This window comes from Delphinus delphis, chromosome 2 (assembly GCF_949987515.2).
Source record: "Delphinus delphis chromosome 2, mDelDel1.2, whole genome shotgun sequence".
NCBI lineage: Eukaryota > Metazoa > Chordata > Mammalia > Artiodactyla > Delphinidae > Delphinus > Delphinus delphis.
Window position 1 is genome coordinate 42,226,224 of NC_082684.1, and position 16,127 is coordinate 42,242,350.

General features: G+C 40.5%; 1 protein-coding gene across 3 annotated transcripts in view; it reads right to left on the reverse strand.

Annotated features, from left to right (window-relative positions):
- Positions 1-2,488: 2,488 nt before the first annotated feature.
- The window catches only part of DAAM1 (dishevelled associated activator of morphogenesis 1), a 179,359-nt gene continuing 165,720 nt past the window's right edge, over positions 2,489-16,127 (reverse strand). For all 3 annotated transcript variants that reach the window (XM_060004472.1, XM_060004473.1, XM_060004471.1), the window contains exons 23-25: positions 9,299-9,430; positions 6,236-6,406; positions 2,489-5,242 (exon numbers count right to left, since the gene is read on the reverse strand). In XM_060004472.1, coding sequence (XP_059860455.1) covers positions 5,033-5,242; positions 6,236-6,406; positions 9,299-9,430 — 513 coding nt within the window. In that variant the 3' untranslated portion in view covers positions 2,489-5,032. The remainder of the gene's footprint in view (positions 5,243-6,235; positions 6,407-9,298; positions 9,431-16,127) is intronic.

The following is a 16,127-nucleotide window of genomic DNA, read 5'->3' on the forward strand; positions in this document are numbered from 1 at the left end:
CAGAGGCACAGCACTGACTCCTGGATGGAGCACCAAGAGCCTTTCATCCACATGACTCAGAATAAAAGCGAGAAAAAAGGAAGGAAGGAAGGAAGGGGAAGGAAGGAAGGAAGGAAAGGAGATAAAATAAAATAAAGTTATTAAAATAAAAAATAATTATTAAGAAATAAATTTTAAAACGTTAAAAAAAAATACAGATGGACAGAACACACTCACAAAAAGAGAAAAAGGGAAAAATATATCCTTTGCTCCCAAAGTCCACCTCTTCAATTTGGGATGATTCGTTTTCTTATTCAGGTATTCCACAGATGCAGGGTACATCAAGTTGATTGTGGAGATTTAACCTGCTGTTCCTGAGGCTGCTGGGAAACATTTCCCATTCTCTTCTTTGTTCACACAGCTCCCAGGGTTCAGCTTTGGATTTGGCCCCACATTTGCGTGTAGGTCACCGGAGGCCGTGTGTTCTTTGCTCTGACAGGACAGGGTTAAAAGAGCTGCTGATTCAGGGCCTCTGGCTCACTCAGGCTGGCGGGGAGGGAGGGGTACAGAGTGCGAGGTGAGCCTGTGGCAGCAGAGGCCAGCATGACGTTGCACCAGCCTGAGGTGTGCCGTGCGTTCTCCCGGGGAAGTTGTCCCTGATCACAGGACCCTGGCAGTGGTGGGCTGCACAGGCTCCCTGGGAGGGGAGGTGTGGAGAGTGACCTGTGCTCGCACACAGGCTTCTTGGTGGCTGCAGCAGCATCTCTGGGGTCCACGCTGATAGCCGCAGCTTGCGTCCGTCTCTGGAGCTCCTTTAAGCAGCGCTCTTAATCCTTTCTCCTCACGCACCAGGAAACCAAGAGGCAAGAAAAAGTCTCTTGCCTCTTCGGCAGCTCCAGACTTTTCCCTGGACTCCCTCCCAGCTAGCCGTGGTGCACTAGCCCCCTTCAGGCTGTGTTCATGCAGCCAACCCCAGTCCTCTCCCTGGGATCTGACCTCCGAAGCCCGAGTCTCAGCTCCCAGCCCCCGCCTGCCCTGTCGGGTGAGCAGACAAGCCTCTTGGGCTGGTGGGTGCTGGTCGGCACTGATCCTCTGTGCAGGAAACTCTTTGCTTTGCCCTCTGAACCCCCGTGGCTGCGCTCTCCTCTGTGGCTCCAAAGCTTCCCCCCTCCGCCACCCGCAGTCTCCACCCACGAAGGGACTTCCTAGTGTGTGGAAACCTTTCCTCCTTCACAGCTCTCTCCCACTGGTGCAGGTCCCGTCCCTATTCTTTTGTCTCTTTTTTTTCTTTTGCCCTACCCAGGTACGTGGGGAGTTTCTTGCCTTTTGGGAGGTATGAGGTCTTCTGCCGGCATTCAGTAGGTGTTCTTTAGGGGTTGTTCCACATGTAGATGTATTTCTGACGTATTTGTGGGGAGGAAGGTGATCTCCACGTCTTAGTCTTCTGCCATCTTGAAGCTCCTCCAAACCTTGGGGGGGTCTTAACTTAGGTTTTCTATATGATTAGGGAATAGGTGGTGTTTGTTGTTTAAAAAAAAGGTCACAGAAAATTCCCCCCTTTCAGAACTTGACCTTTTAAAGAATTGTGTCCAAACTAGTTTATTAAAGATTATCCTTTTGCCTGACCAATCTGTGTTAAGTATAGGAAAGGGGCAGAATCCTGGAGGGTTTGAACAGCTTCACCGCCCGACAGAAGCACATTTTCCCCAGTGATGATTTTCTGGGGAAAACTGAAGATGTACAAATAAGCATAATGATCTGCAAGTTTCAGGTTTTTCCCTGTTTCTATCAATACATCAAGGGCTGCTGAGGGTCTAGATGGTTCTGTATGTAGGTCCCCATGATTGTAGGGAGGAATATAAAATTTGCTGGCCATGCAGCAGGATCTCTCCCGTCTGGATGCCAGTGTAAAAGAACAAAGTAGTCTTTGGATACTATGCAGTATCCAGGGACTAGGTAGAAAAAACCAAGATGTTAGCAATTATAAGAACATTATGAGTCCACTCTCAAGATCAGAAGTGCTTGGATTCTCTAGCAACCACTAGGATAATTTGCTTTCAGCTTGACTTCAAATTGGGTAGAGGATGGCCAGGAAACCGAAGTGACGTGGGGCTGAGAGAGAGTCCCAGTTTTCAGAGAACAGAATACGCACTCCTTCTTCCATATGGTGATGCTTCCCGTATTGACCTATATCATAAATTAATTTTTTAAAAGGAAATGCTTCAAAATGAAAAAGATTTTGATTGTAGAGATTAGAGACCCTCTTCTATATCCCCAGTTGAATAATTTCACCAGTAGCTCCACCATGAAACTGTTCAACACATAGAGTTATACCAAAAACATGTTACAGAAGGAGGTAGTATATGGTAGTCTGTGGACATCCTGAACACTGCCATAGCAGAAAACTATACTTCTCTAGGCCCAGTATGTACAGGTTTAAAAAATGTATCATTTCTAATTTAGTAAACAACTTGAAATATTTCAATTTAATGGTGGAAAGTGCAAAGAAGTTTGATAATGCTGTTTTAATAACTCATAGAGAGCATATACATAACACCTAATGAATTCATCTCTTTATTGCATGTTGCTATTTAAAAAAAATTTACAGTCTCATAACACAACATTTTTTCTTGGTACTATAACAACAGTCTCGCGCCTAAAGACTAAGTGGTTCCAACTACTAAGCTAATAAGATACAAGACATACAATTAAGTTTACAAATTATAATGCTTTTTCTTTTTGGCATTAATTTAAAAAAACAAACAAACAAAAAACTTTTAAAATACACACCCAAGAGAGGAAAAAGTGGCTACTTACACCAGCACCAATCTAAAAAGTAGGGTTTTTTTTTTTCAACAATGGCACATGGAATTACCTGCACACAGCTTTCTGGGAAAGAAACGAAAAATGGAAATGGCAAAGAAGGCCTACCAGGATGGCCATATCAAAATGAGGATGATGAAAAAGGGCGAGAGGAACATGCTACACAAACTTGCTCCTTTATGTGACTCTCCCTCCACTTGTCCATTCCTTAAACTGTAAAACAAAGCCATTTTCAAAAGACAGTTCCAAACTTGAGCCAGATCAAATTTCTCCTGCTCTAAATAGAAAAGAATATATATAGAGGCACTTTAGTTAAGGAACAGACATAGCACATCCCACTCCTTCTCACCTCCAAGCTTTTTTGAGCAAAGTCTCGTCTGCACCTTTAATGTGGTGTACTTGCAGACCTTGGTACATAGGAGCTGGGGGAGCGCGACGTCTGCTGTGTATTTGTGACTGTTTTATTTGCTAGAGTCATCCATATAATGTGTAGAAAGTTGCTAAGTTTGCAGTGAGGGGGAAAAAAACGTAAAACCACGGCTCTTGCCAACTCTTAGAGCGCTATTTCACAGCTTTCATGTAGCGCAGAGACCTTGCCATCTGCGCTAGGCATTATAGTTTATACAAATTATTTTTAAATAGCACGGTTCCTGTACAGCGCACGCATCGGTATTCTGTTTGCCCCTTAACTGTCCCCATTAGAGCATAAGCTCCTGGGGGGCAGGGGCTCTGTCTTGCTTACCACTGTAGCCCTACTATGCCTGGCACATAGTAGGTGTTTCAATAAATATTCGTTAATTGACTGAAAAACTCAATTTAGTGAGTAAATAATGTTCTAGTGCAATAGGACAAACTACTCTCTCCACAGGAAACCCAACCACAACAGGATCAATGGAAAGAAAACAGAGAACCTTAGCTCCCCTCCCCCACTACTAATAAATAAAGCAAAGCAAAAAAAAAAAAAGTAACAGTCCTCTTTATATATCATATAATTTAAGGATATTAAGAGTTGGTAGGTTAATGGTAAGCATCTATATTTTATTTTCTAATGTTCATTGTTTTTATTCATTTCTCCCTGAGAGCTTTATCTTTTGGACTGAAATTTTACAGGTAGCGTTACTGACACACAACTTAAAATGACAACATATAAACAGCAAATCACATCAAACATACTTAGAGATAAATAGCTCTTGGCATCTCTGTTGGTGGTGTTGACATTTTGTGCATTCACTAAATGTCCTTTAGTCCAGACCTATATTTACAGAAGATGCAGCTTGTCCTACAAAACAGAAAATACCAAAAAAAAAAAAAAAAAAAAATGCACCCCATAAAATTTTTTTTAAAATAATTTTTATCCTTTCAGAGAATTCCTCCTTGTAAGTCTTGGGTGGGAAATTTTATTTTTAGAGTTTATAGGTCTATATTGTAAGGAAAACAAGCACATTATGGTAATTTTGTTCTTTAACAAGAGCATGGATTGCATTTAGATAGTGTTCTTTCCAAAAGCAATGTAAAGAAATCATCAAGAGTGCTTGGCAGAGAACTCGATGAAATTAGGGGGGAAAAATTGATGTCCAAGTTTTAAACATATAAAAGAACTCTGATTGACATTCTACATAATTCAGATTTTGTGCCAGATGTTCTCAATAAACATTTACAGACTGCATCCCCACATCAATGTCAGAAATTCTAAGCTGGTCCTATCAACTACTGATGCGATGCACCAGCATCATACTGTCAACTATCAAAAACCATTTTAAATCTATATTTTTCCAACACCAGTTTCACCAGTGAAAATAATTTCAAAGTATATCAAGCTTGGAAACTGTAAAATATTTCTCAAGCTTTATTTTTTTTCTTTTTACTCTAGGGAATGTCTCTGTATCTCTTTGAGGAGATAGTATTGTGCTTCTGAACAGTCATGGTGTTCAGGGGAAGAAGATGAGCCACACTCAATATGAATGCATATACACAAACGGGTTCTGAGCACATACATAAACATAGATTTTTTTTTTTAACCAAACATATAGGTCTCCAGACAACTCTCAGATTTCTATATACATTTCTTCATATATACACACACATACATGTACATACACACACATTCACGCATTCACTCGCAGATGAAAGGAGAAATTGCCACTGTTTGGATTGCAAGGCAGTGTAATGAAAAGTTCTAGTCACTTCAAAGGGCCGCTAATGAGCTTTCTAAAAAAGTATTCAAGGGAAATTAGAAATTAAGTTTTGTGACCGGTCTCTCCCGGCTGCTGTCCGTCATCTGGTTGGTAATGCGCTTGCGATTCCGTTTCAGTTTAGAAAGGTCTTTGTCAAACACTTCTCCTGAGCGCAAAGCGGAAACCAGGTCATCAAACTCTCCGCCTTCTTCACTGTTCTCTTTTGCTTTCCTCATTTTCCGTTCCCTTTCGCGTTGTTCCTTGAGCTGCAAATGGAAAGTGACCTCTTAGAGAAGTGTCAAAATAATATTGTGTTTTGTATTGAGTGGAGATGAATTCTGTGGAACATGATGGTGCTTCAGTCCACTGAGCCACATTTGTTGATAGCTGCCAGCCCCCTTGGATGTCATGAGAGAGGATGACTGGGACATGAGGGCTCATCAGAGAAGCAAGGAACAATGAAAAAACTGCCCACCACTTTGTGATTAGACTCTTGCTGTCTAGAATCTGGGTAAACCCCATGATATTCTAGTTAAAAAGAGAGCAATTAAGGCTACTCATATTTCTATGATGGAATAAGAAAGTTATCACTATTAAATAGACCCCAAATATTGGTTTCTTTGATGGTATAGAGACACTAAAGCAAATGCTCATTAGGCCACGTTCCTGACATCAAAGGCTAAGCCTGTATCTACTGTGGATGCCTGGAACCTTCTATGCAAGAGTTACTATTATTAAGAGTCAAATAATACACACACATTATAGAAAATTTAGATATCCTTAAAGAATTAAGGATAATTTTTCCCCTTTTGTTTATCAAGAGATAACCATTGTTATCTAAGCTTTCTCACATCATTAAATATTCTTTAAAGACATGACTTTTAAGGACTGTGTAAACAGTCCACTATGTAGCTATTACATCATTTAGAACTAATGCCCAGTCAGTAAACGTGTAGGTTGTTCCAGGTTAAGGCTTATCATAAAGACTGCTGCTCTCTTTGTGCACATGTATGATTACTTCTTTAGACTGATTTCTAAGAAGTGGAACTCCAGATCAAAGGAAGGGGATATATATTTTTAGGCTTTGGATATAGACAGCCACATTGCCCAAGAGAAACTTTCTACCAATTGAAACTCCCAGCAGCCTTCTAGATAGGACATTGATGCCCTCCTTCTTGCCAGCATGGCAGAGCGCTTCCTAAAAACCAAGGAGATGCAGCAACAGAACTTTCTGGGGGTGGAACTGGCCACCCACTTACCTGAGCCTCCATTCGAGCTCGGCGCTCTTCTTCCTCCTTCTTCTTTCTCATGTTTTCATTCTCTTGTTTGGCTTCTGACACAGCCTGAAGAAACTGATCAAAAATGCCAAAGAACTCATCTGGCTGTATTTTGCCAGCCTCTTCCCCAAAGTGTTTCACTGCTTTAGTAAACTGGAAAAAAGAAGGTTTTAAGAAGTTCAGTCTTCCAAGAGAACGCCGTGATCACATAAATATCAATCTCTCTCAAGGGGCTAAAGGTCAAATTGAGTCAAATATAACTCGCTGGATTTATCCCTGGCTGCTGAACATGTCTATCAATCGCTTCTAAAGGAAAAAATGTAATACTCCACGACTTGTGAAACCATTTATCCCTGTCCACCTCATTTCAGCTTAACATCTATGATTACATCCTGTGACTCTTTATTAACTAAACAGTAGTAAAAACAAGAAAGCAGAATATCACAGGGCAGAGCACTCAGGATATAAAACTAAGAGCGAACTCAGCAGGGGTAAGGAAACTTGTACTTTTAACTTTTCTTTGAAGTAGTTTAGTATCATTTATTGGTGCCATGTAGTTAGTATCAGAAGCAAATAGGATACAGTGTTTCTTAGCTGCTTTTACTAATCGTAAATAATATTGGTATTACTGTACTTCCTGGGCCTCAATTAGAAAACACTCACTGATTATGGAATCATTAAGGCAACTCAAAATTCATAACTGAGAATACAATTTTATTCTAAATCCTTTGTTTTAGAACCCCTTTCAAGGCAAATCTTTTAAAAACAGATAAAATGCAAAATATTAAGGGCGAATTTTTAAAAATTAAATTAAAAAATATATAGGCTAACAAAATAGCACAGCCAGTCTTTTTAGTTTTAACATTTCTGTTTTTAGTTCTTCTGGTTGTTATCTTCACAACTCGAGATAGTATGCTTTCAAGTGTCTTAGCATTATTATGACCATCCAAATACTGTTCAGTGCCAGTCAAGTTGTTTTTTAGAACTATATCTCCTTCTGTAAGGATCTAATGCTATTACATCTAAACTACAACGGACAGTGTTTCTAACTTCAAGGTCAAACAAATTCTCGCTCCCTATGCCTAATCAACTACTTCAAAATTTCCAGAGCTTTCATTTTCTTCACAGTTTGAAACTCTTAGGTTGGGGAGGACTGCATAAATACTTCATGGTCTAATTGCTTTTATTTTTCTTGCACTACTTGTCTTTAGTATATTGTTAAGTTTTCCTGACATTTTGGTGATCCTATCTCTGTAAAGGAAATATTTTCAACATTTATTCTTAAATAAGACAATTTTCAATTGTTTTATATTTCATATCTTTAAATTTATAATAATGCTTTTTTACCATTTTTCTCTTCATCGAGGCGTTCTCAACCTTTTACTTATTTGGAAATATTTTATTAGAAACTAAGCTCTTAAGGGAAAAATACGACATTCTTCATACACCACATGCAGCGCTTCAGTTGCTGCATGGTTTTATAAGCTAATTTCTAAAAGTTCTGGTATGAACAAAACAGCAACAGATAGACTACAATGGAGTTTCTAAAACATTGAAGTTCAGGCACGTCAAAGCCATCCTGAATGATCTTTTTATCTAGGAATTCTAGTGATGATGAAGTCATGTATATTTTAGTCTTAGAAATCTGAACAAAACTAGTCCCAGACAAAAGTTCCCACACTAAAATTGAAAAAAAAAAAAAAAAAGTAGAGTGTGTATAAATCAAAAATTAACTATTCAGTTGATTCTTAGAAAAATGTTTGAGCCCGTGATGAAGTAGGTACTGTATTGCCTAGATTGAGGTGGGGGCCATCACAGGGGAGGCTGCTGACATCAGTTCACTGATTTCAATCAGGGGTACCAGGGGCTGGACCTCTAACAACAGTCGTTCAAACATAGCTTGTCTTGCATTTATTTACTAACATTGGAGGTGGGGTTTCAATGTTGAGATTAGCTAGTGTGTCTTAACATAGTCTACTTCTGAACTTTAATGAGTATGTGTGTACACTTACATATACAATCATCCATATCTACAACTGAACAGGGGACCACAGAAAAATGAGATTCATTACTCAAGTTTCAAAGGAAAGATTCAAGTGAAAGCAAAAGAGTGTTGTCACAACTGAGAGATGGGCAGTGTGGAGGAACTCAGTAGGGTGGATAGCAGCTTAATGACATTTGTTAACAATGAGAAGGGGACAAGAGAATGTGCACATGTATATGAATGTGTATAAATTTTAGAAGCGGAAATAACCAGAGAGAGACAGAGAGATGGGGCCAGGGGGATTTTAAGGTGTTGGATACTTGCCAATGAAAACTCTTCCCTTACAGGAAAACAAGATTTTGTAATAGCAAAATTCATTTTTTAAAGAAGTCTTATTAAAAATATGCCTTTTGGGGTTCCCTGGTAGTGCAGGGGTTGAGAGTCCGCCTGCCGATGCAGGGGACACGGGTTCGTGCCCTGGTCTGGGAAGATCCCACATGCCGCAGAGCGGCTGGGCCCTGTGAGCCATGGCCACTGAGCCTGTGCGTCCGGAGCCTGTGCTCTGCAACGGGAGAGGCCACAACAGTGAGAGGCCCGTGTACCGCAAAAAAAAAAAAAAAAAAAAATGTCTTTTGCAATGAGGCTCTGAATTAAAGTGCCTATCATTTAGTAAGTTCTTCTAGACATTTAAAGAGGGAATATCCTGCCCTCCTAAGTCTCTATCTCAGGTGAGCATCTTACAAGTTTCTGAAGCACAAGGCCTCAGTCATACCTTGATGTCACATTTCATCCTGCCCTTGGTTTTCATAGTCCACTCTTTTCTGTTTCCCAGAGATAATTATAATAACAATCAAGGGAAAAACTATCAAAATATTTAAAACTGTCAAAGTATTTACTTGTTTTACACCATTCAGATACTTCAAGGTCTTACTAACCTAAAGGCCAGTTAGATAGAAAGCATGTTTTTCAACTGATCACAGCCCTAGAAATGAAAGTATACTTATAATATCTGAAAGTACCAGCTCTGTCAAGAAACACTCAGTGCGCAAGGGGAAATTTACCAGGTCTTTAGCTTCTGCTAGAAGATCTTCAACGTCAGAGAAGCTGAAACTGGCTACCGTGATGAACTGGCTGACAACAGACACAAACTTATCTCCAGGCCGTGAGGGCTGAGACTTCTGATATTCCAGCTCCTTAAACACAGGAAATGGATAATGTCAATGTAGGCTTCAAACACAGATACCCCTTTGTCTCATTTTCCTTATGCCTCAAATTTAATAAGTCAGAATGGCAAACCCATCAAAACTAGTGTAAAACATTTTATGATCGTCCAGTTCCCCCTGCCCTTCCACCAACCCTGACAGAGCCAAGCCCATGTGCCCACACACAGTTGCAAAATGCAATTTAACCAGTCATCTGAGTACTTTATTGGTGTGATTTTGTATACTGGCTTTAGAATGTAAGGAGATTAGCATTTGGATAAAATTAACAGAAGTTAAACAAATAATGGAGAGCAAATTGGATTCAAAAGGTGTGTGACTGAAAGCAAGAGAATTTGCTTGTTGATATTCTGTGCTCAGAGCTCTGGTACTTTTTATTTTTTCCTTCTCTCCATCTCTTCCAAGTCTACTTATTTCCTGAACTGTGATATCTAGGTCAGCAGAATTTCAACTGCAGCGTTTGGCACCATAACGCCATTTTTCTTCTCATCCATACCATTTGGATTTTGTGAGCAGACAGGTAGGAGTATTCGTGTCTCATTAATCATCCGTATTCTCCATTACCAAGGTGATGAACACAGATTATTCAAATCAATTTCAATAATAAGTTCAACCATTGCCAGATGCATTTTCTTATTTCATCCCACAAAACCTCTATAAGTGAGGCATTATTATCCTAATCGTACAGACACATAAATTGAGGTTCAGAGGGAGTAAATTCTTTGCTCAAAGTCAAGTGGCTGATAAGTGATAGAATCAAAATTTGAACTCACGTCTGCCTGACTCCAGGGTCTCAGTGACAACTATTCTGTGTACCTACTGACCTAATCTGGATCTCTGTTTTCTTCCATACCTGCTTTGGCAGAGATTCTAACAAGCAGGACAGTAGAGGTCACAGGCTAGCGGTTCTGATTCAGTTCTACCACTGATTTGGTACTTATCCATGGCAAGTAGCCTGGGCCTTAGTTTCTTCACTCATAAAAGGAGGGCAGGAAGCTTCAAGATGGCGGAAGAGTAAGACGCAGAGGTCACCTTCCTCCCCACAAATACATCAGAAATACATCTACACGTGGAACAGCTCCTATAGAACACCTACTGAACACTGGCAGAAGACCTAAGACCTCCCGAAAGGCAACAAATTCCCCACGTACCGGGGTAGGGCAAAAGAAAATAGAGAGACAAAAGAATAGGAACAGGACCTGCACCAGTGGGAGGGAGCTGTGAAGGAGGAAAGGTTTCACACACTAGGAAGCCCCTTCTCAGGTGGAGACTGCGGGTGGCAGAGGGGGGGAGGCTTCGGGACCACGGAGGAGAGCGCAGCAACAGGGGTGGGGAGGGCACAGTGGAGAGATTCCCGCACACAGGATCGGTGCCGACTGGCAGTCACCAGCCCGAGAGGCTTGTCTGCTCACCTGCCGGGGCGGGCAGGGGCTGGGAGCTGAAGCTCGGGCTTCAGAGGTCGGATCCCAGGGAGAGGACTGGGGTTGGCGGCGTGAACACAGCCTGCAGGGGGTTAGTGCACCACGGCTAGCCGGGAGGGAGTCCGGGAAAATGTCTGGAGCTGCCAAAGAGGCGAGAGACATTTTCTTGCCTCTTTGTTTCCTGGTGCGTGAAGAAGGGATTAAGAGCGCTGCTTAAAGGAGCTCCAGAGACAAGCACGAGCTGCGGCTATCAGCACGGACCCCAGAGACGGGCATGAGACGCTCAGGCTGCTGCTGCAGCCACCAAGAAGCCTGTGTGCAAGCACAGGTCACTCTCCACACCTCCCCTCCCAGGAGCCTGTACAGCCCGCCACTGCCAGGGTCCTGTGATCCAGGGACAACTTCCCCGGGAGAACGCACGGCACACCTCAGGCTGGTGCAAAGTCACGCTGGCCTCTGCTGCCGCAGGCTCGCCTCGCACTCTGTACCCCTCCCTCCCCGCCAGCCTGAGTGAGCCAGAGCCCCCGAATCAGCTGCTCCTTTAACCACGTCCTGTCTGAGCAAAGAACAGACGCCCCCAGGCGACCTACACGCAGAGGCAGGGCCAAATCCAAAGCTGAACCCCGGGAGCTGTGCGAACAAAGAAGAGAAAGGGAAATGTCTCCCAGCAGCCTCAGGAACAGCAGATTAAATCTCCACAATCAACTTGATGTACCCTGCATCTGTGGAATACCTGAATAAGAAAACGAATCATCCCAAATTGAAGAGGTGGACTTTGGGAGCAAAAGATATATATATATTTTCCCTTTTTCTCTTTTTGTGTGTTCTGTCTGTCTTTTTTTTTTAACGTTTTAAAATTTATTTCTTAATAATTATTTTTTATTTTAATAACTTTATCTCCTTCCTTCCCTCCTTCCCCTTCCTTCCATTCTTCCTTCCTTCCCTTTTTCTCACTTTTATTCTGAGCCATGTGGATGAAAGTCTTGTGGTGCTCCATCCAGGAGTCAGTGCTGTGCCTCTAAGGTGGGAGAGCCAACGTCAGGACACTGGTCCACAAGAGATCTCCCAGCTCCATGTAATATCAAATGGCGAAAATCTCCCAGAGATCTCCATCTCAATGCCAAGACCCAGCTACACTCAACGACCAGCAAGCTACAGTGCTGGACACCCTATGCCAAACAACCAGAAAGAAAGGAACACAACGCCATCCATTAGCAGAGAGGCTGCCTAAAATCATAATAAGGCCACAGACACCCCAAAACACACCACCAGACGTGGACATGCCCACCAGAGAGACAAGATCAAGCCCCACCCACCAGAACACAGGCACTAGTCCGCTCCACCAGGAAGCCTACACAACCCACTGAATCAACCTTAGTCACTGGGGACAGACACCAAAAACAACGAGAGCTATGAACCTGCAGCCTGCGAAAAGGAGACCCCAAACACAGTAAGTTAAGCAAAATGAGAAGACAGAGAAACACGCAGCAGATGAAGGAGCAAGATAAAAACCCACCAGACCAAACAAATGAAGAGGAAATAGGCAGTCTACCTGAAAAAGAATTCAGAGTATGATAGTAAAGATGATCCAAAATCTTGGAAATAGAATGGAGAAAATACAAGAAACGTTTAACAAGTACCTAGAAGAACTAAAGAGAAAACAAACAATGATAAACAACACAATAAGTGAAATTAAAAATTCTCTAGAAGGAATCAATAGCAGAATAACTGAGGCAAAAGAATGGATAAGTCACCTGGAAGATAAAATAGTGGAAATAAACACTGCACAGCAGAATAAACAAAAAAGAACAAAAAGAATTGAGGACAGTCTCAGAAACCTCTGGGACAACATTAAAGGCACCAACACTCGAATTATAGGGGTCCCAGAAGAAGAAGAGAAAAAGAAACGGACTGAGAAAATATTTGAAAAGATTATAGTTCAAAACTTCCCTAATATGGGAAAGGAAATAGTTAAGCCCAGGAAGCACAGAGAATCCCATACAGGATAAATCCAAGGAGAAACACGCCAAGCCACATATTAATCAATCAAACTATCAAAAATTAAATACAAAGAAAATATATCAAAAGCAGCAAGGGAAAAACAAATAACACACAAGGGAATCCCCATAAGGTTAACATCTGATCTTTCAACAGAAACTCTGCAAGCCAGAAGGGGGTGGCAGGACATATTGAAAGTGTTGAAGGAGAAAAACCTGCAACCAAGATTACTCTACCCAGCAAGGATCTCATTCAGATTTCATGGAGAAATTAAAACCTTTACAGACAAGCAAAAGCTGAGAGAGTTCAGCAGCACCAAACCAGCTCTACAACAACTGCTAAAGGAAATTCTCTAGGCAAGAAACACAAAAGGAGGAAAAGACCTACAATAACGAACCCAAAACAATTAAGAAAATGGGAATGGGAACATACACATCGATAATTACCTTAAATGTAAATGGATTAAATGCTCCAACCAAAAGACATAGACTGGCTGAATGGATACAAAAACAAGACGTGTATATATGCTGTCTACAAGAGACCCACTTCAGACCTAGGGACACATACAGACTGAAAGTGAGGGGATGGAAAAAGATATTCCATGCAAATGGAAATCAAAAGAAAGCTGGAGTAGCATTCTCATATAGGACAAAATAGACTTTAAAATAAAGACTCTTACAAGAGACAAAGAAGGACACTACATAATGATCAAGGGATCAATCCAAGAAGAAGATATAACAACAGTAAATATTTATGCACCCAACATAGGAGCACCTCAATACCTAAAGCAAATACTAACAGCCATAAAAGGGGAAATCGACAATAACACAATCATAATAGGGGACTTTATGGACAGATCATCCAAAATGAAAATAAATAAGGAAACACAAGCTTTAAATGATACATTAAACAAGATGGACTTAATTGATATTTTTAGGACATTCCATCCAAAAACAACCGAATACACATTTTTCTCAAGTCCTCATGGAACATTCTCCAGGATAGATCATAACTTGGGTCACAAACCAAGCCTTGGTAAGTTTAAGAAAATTGAAATCATATCAAGTATCTATTCCAACCACAATGCAATGAGACTAGCAATCGATTAGAGGAAAAAATCTGTAAAACATACAAGCAGATGGAGGCTAAACAATACACTACCTAATAACCAAGAGATCACTGAAGAAATCAAAGAGGAAATCAAAAAATGCCTAGAAACAAATGACAATGAAAACACGATGACCCAAAACCTATGGGATGCAGCAAAAGCAGTTCTAAGAGGGAAGTTTATAGCAATACCATCGTACCTTAAGAAACAAGAAACATCTCAAATAAACAACCTAAACTTACACCTAAAGCAATTAGAGAAGGAAGAAGAAAAGAACACCGAAGTTAGCAGGATGAAAGAAATCATAAAAATCAGATCAGAAATAAATGAAATAGAAATAAAAGAAATCATAGCAAAGATCAATAAAACTAAAAGCTGGTTCTTTGAGAAGATAAACAAAATTGATAAACCATTAGCCAGACTCATCAGGAAAAAAAGGGAGAAGACTCAAATCAATGGAATTAGAAATGAAAAAGGAGAAGTAACAACTGACATTGCAGAAATATAAAGGATCATGAGAGATTACTACAAGCAACTCTATGCCAATAAAATGGACAACCTGGAAGAAATGGACAAGTTCTTAGAAAAGCACAACCTTCCGAGACTGGACCAGGAAGAAATAGATAATATGAACAGACCAATCACAAGCACTGAAATTACAACTGTGATTAAATGTCTTCCAACAAACAAAAGCCCAGGACCAGATGGCTTCAGAGGTGAATACTATCAAACATTTAGAGAGGAGCTAACACCTATACTCCTCAAACTCTTCAAAATATAGCAGAGGGAGGAACACTCCCAAACCCATTCTACAAGGCCACCATCACCGGGATACCAAAACCAGACAAAAATGCCCCAAAAAAGAAAACTACAGGCCAATATCACTGATGAACATAGATGCAAAAATCCTCAACAAAATACTAGCAAACAGAATCCAACAGCACAGTAAAAGGATCGTACACCGTGATCAAGTGGGGTTTATCCCAGGAATGCAAGGATTCTTCAATATATGCAAAACAATCAATGTGATACACCATATTAAAAAATTGAAGAATAAAAACCATATGATCATCTCCATCGATTCAGAGAAAGCTTTCGACAAAATTCAACACCCATTTATGATAAAAAACCCTGCAGAAAGTAGGCATAGAGGGAACTTTCTTCAACATAATAAAGGGCATATATGACAAACCCACAGCCAACATCATCCTCAATGGTGAAAAACTGAAAGCATTTCCACTAAGATCAGGAACAAGACAAGGTTGCCCACTCTCACCACTATTATTCAACGTAGTTTTGGAAGTTTTAGCCACAGCAATCAGAGAAGAAAAGGAAATAAAAGGAATCCAAATCGGAAAAGAAGAAGTAAAGCTGTGACTGTTTGCAGATGACATGATACTATACATAGAGAATCCTAAAGATGCTACCAGAAAACTACTAGAGCTCATCAATGAATTTGGTAGAGTAGCAGGATACAAAATTAATGCACAGAAATCTCTAGCATTCCTATACACTAATGATGAAAAATCTGAAAGTGAAATTAAGAAAACACTCCCATTTACCATTGCAACAAAAAGAATAAAATATCTAGGAATAAACCTACCTAAGGAGACAAAAGACCTGTATGCAGAAAATTATAAGACACTGATGAAAGAAATTAAAGAGGATACAAATAGATGGAGAGATATACCATGTTCTTGGATTGGAAGAATCAACATTGTGAAAATGATTCTACTATCCAAAGCAATCTACAGATTCAATGCAATCCCTATCAAACTACCACTGGCATTTCTCACAGAACTAGAACAAAAAATTGCACAATTTGTATGGAAACACAAAAGACCCCGAATAGCCAAAGCAATCTTGAGAATGAAAAATGGAGCTGGAGGAATCAGGCACCCCGACTTCAGACTATACTACAAAGCTACAGTAATGAAGACAGTATGGTACTGGCACAAAAACAGAAATATAGATAAATGGAACAGGATAGAAAGCCCAGAGAGAAACCCACACACATATGGTCACCTTATCTTTGATAAAGGAGGCAGGAATGTACAGTGGAGAAAGGACAGCCTCTTCAATAAGTGGTGCTGGGAAATCTGGCCAGGTACATGTAAAAGTATGAAATTAGATCACTCCCTAA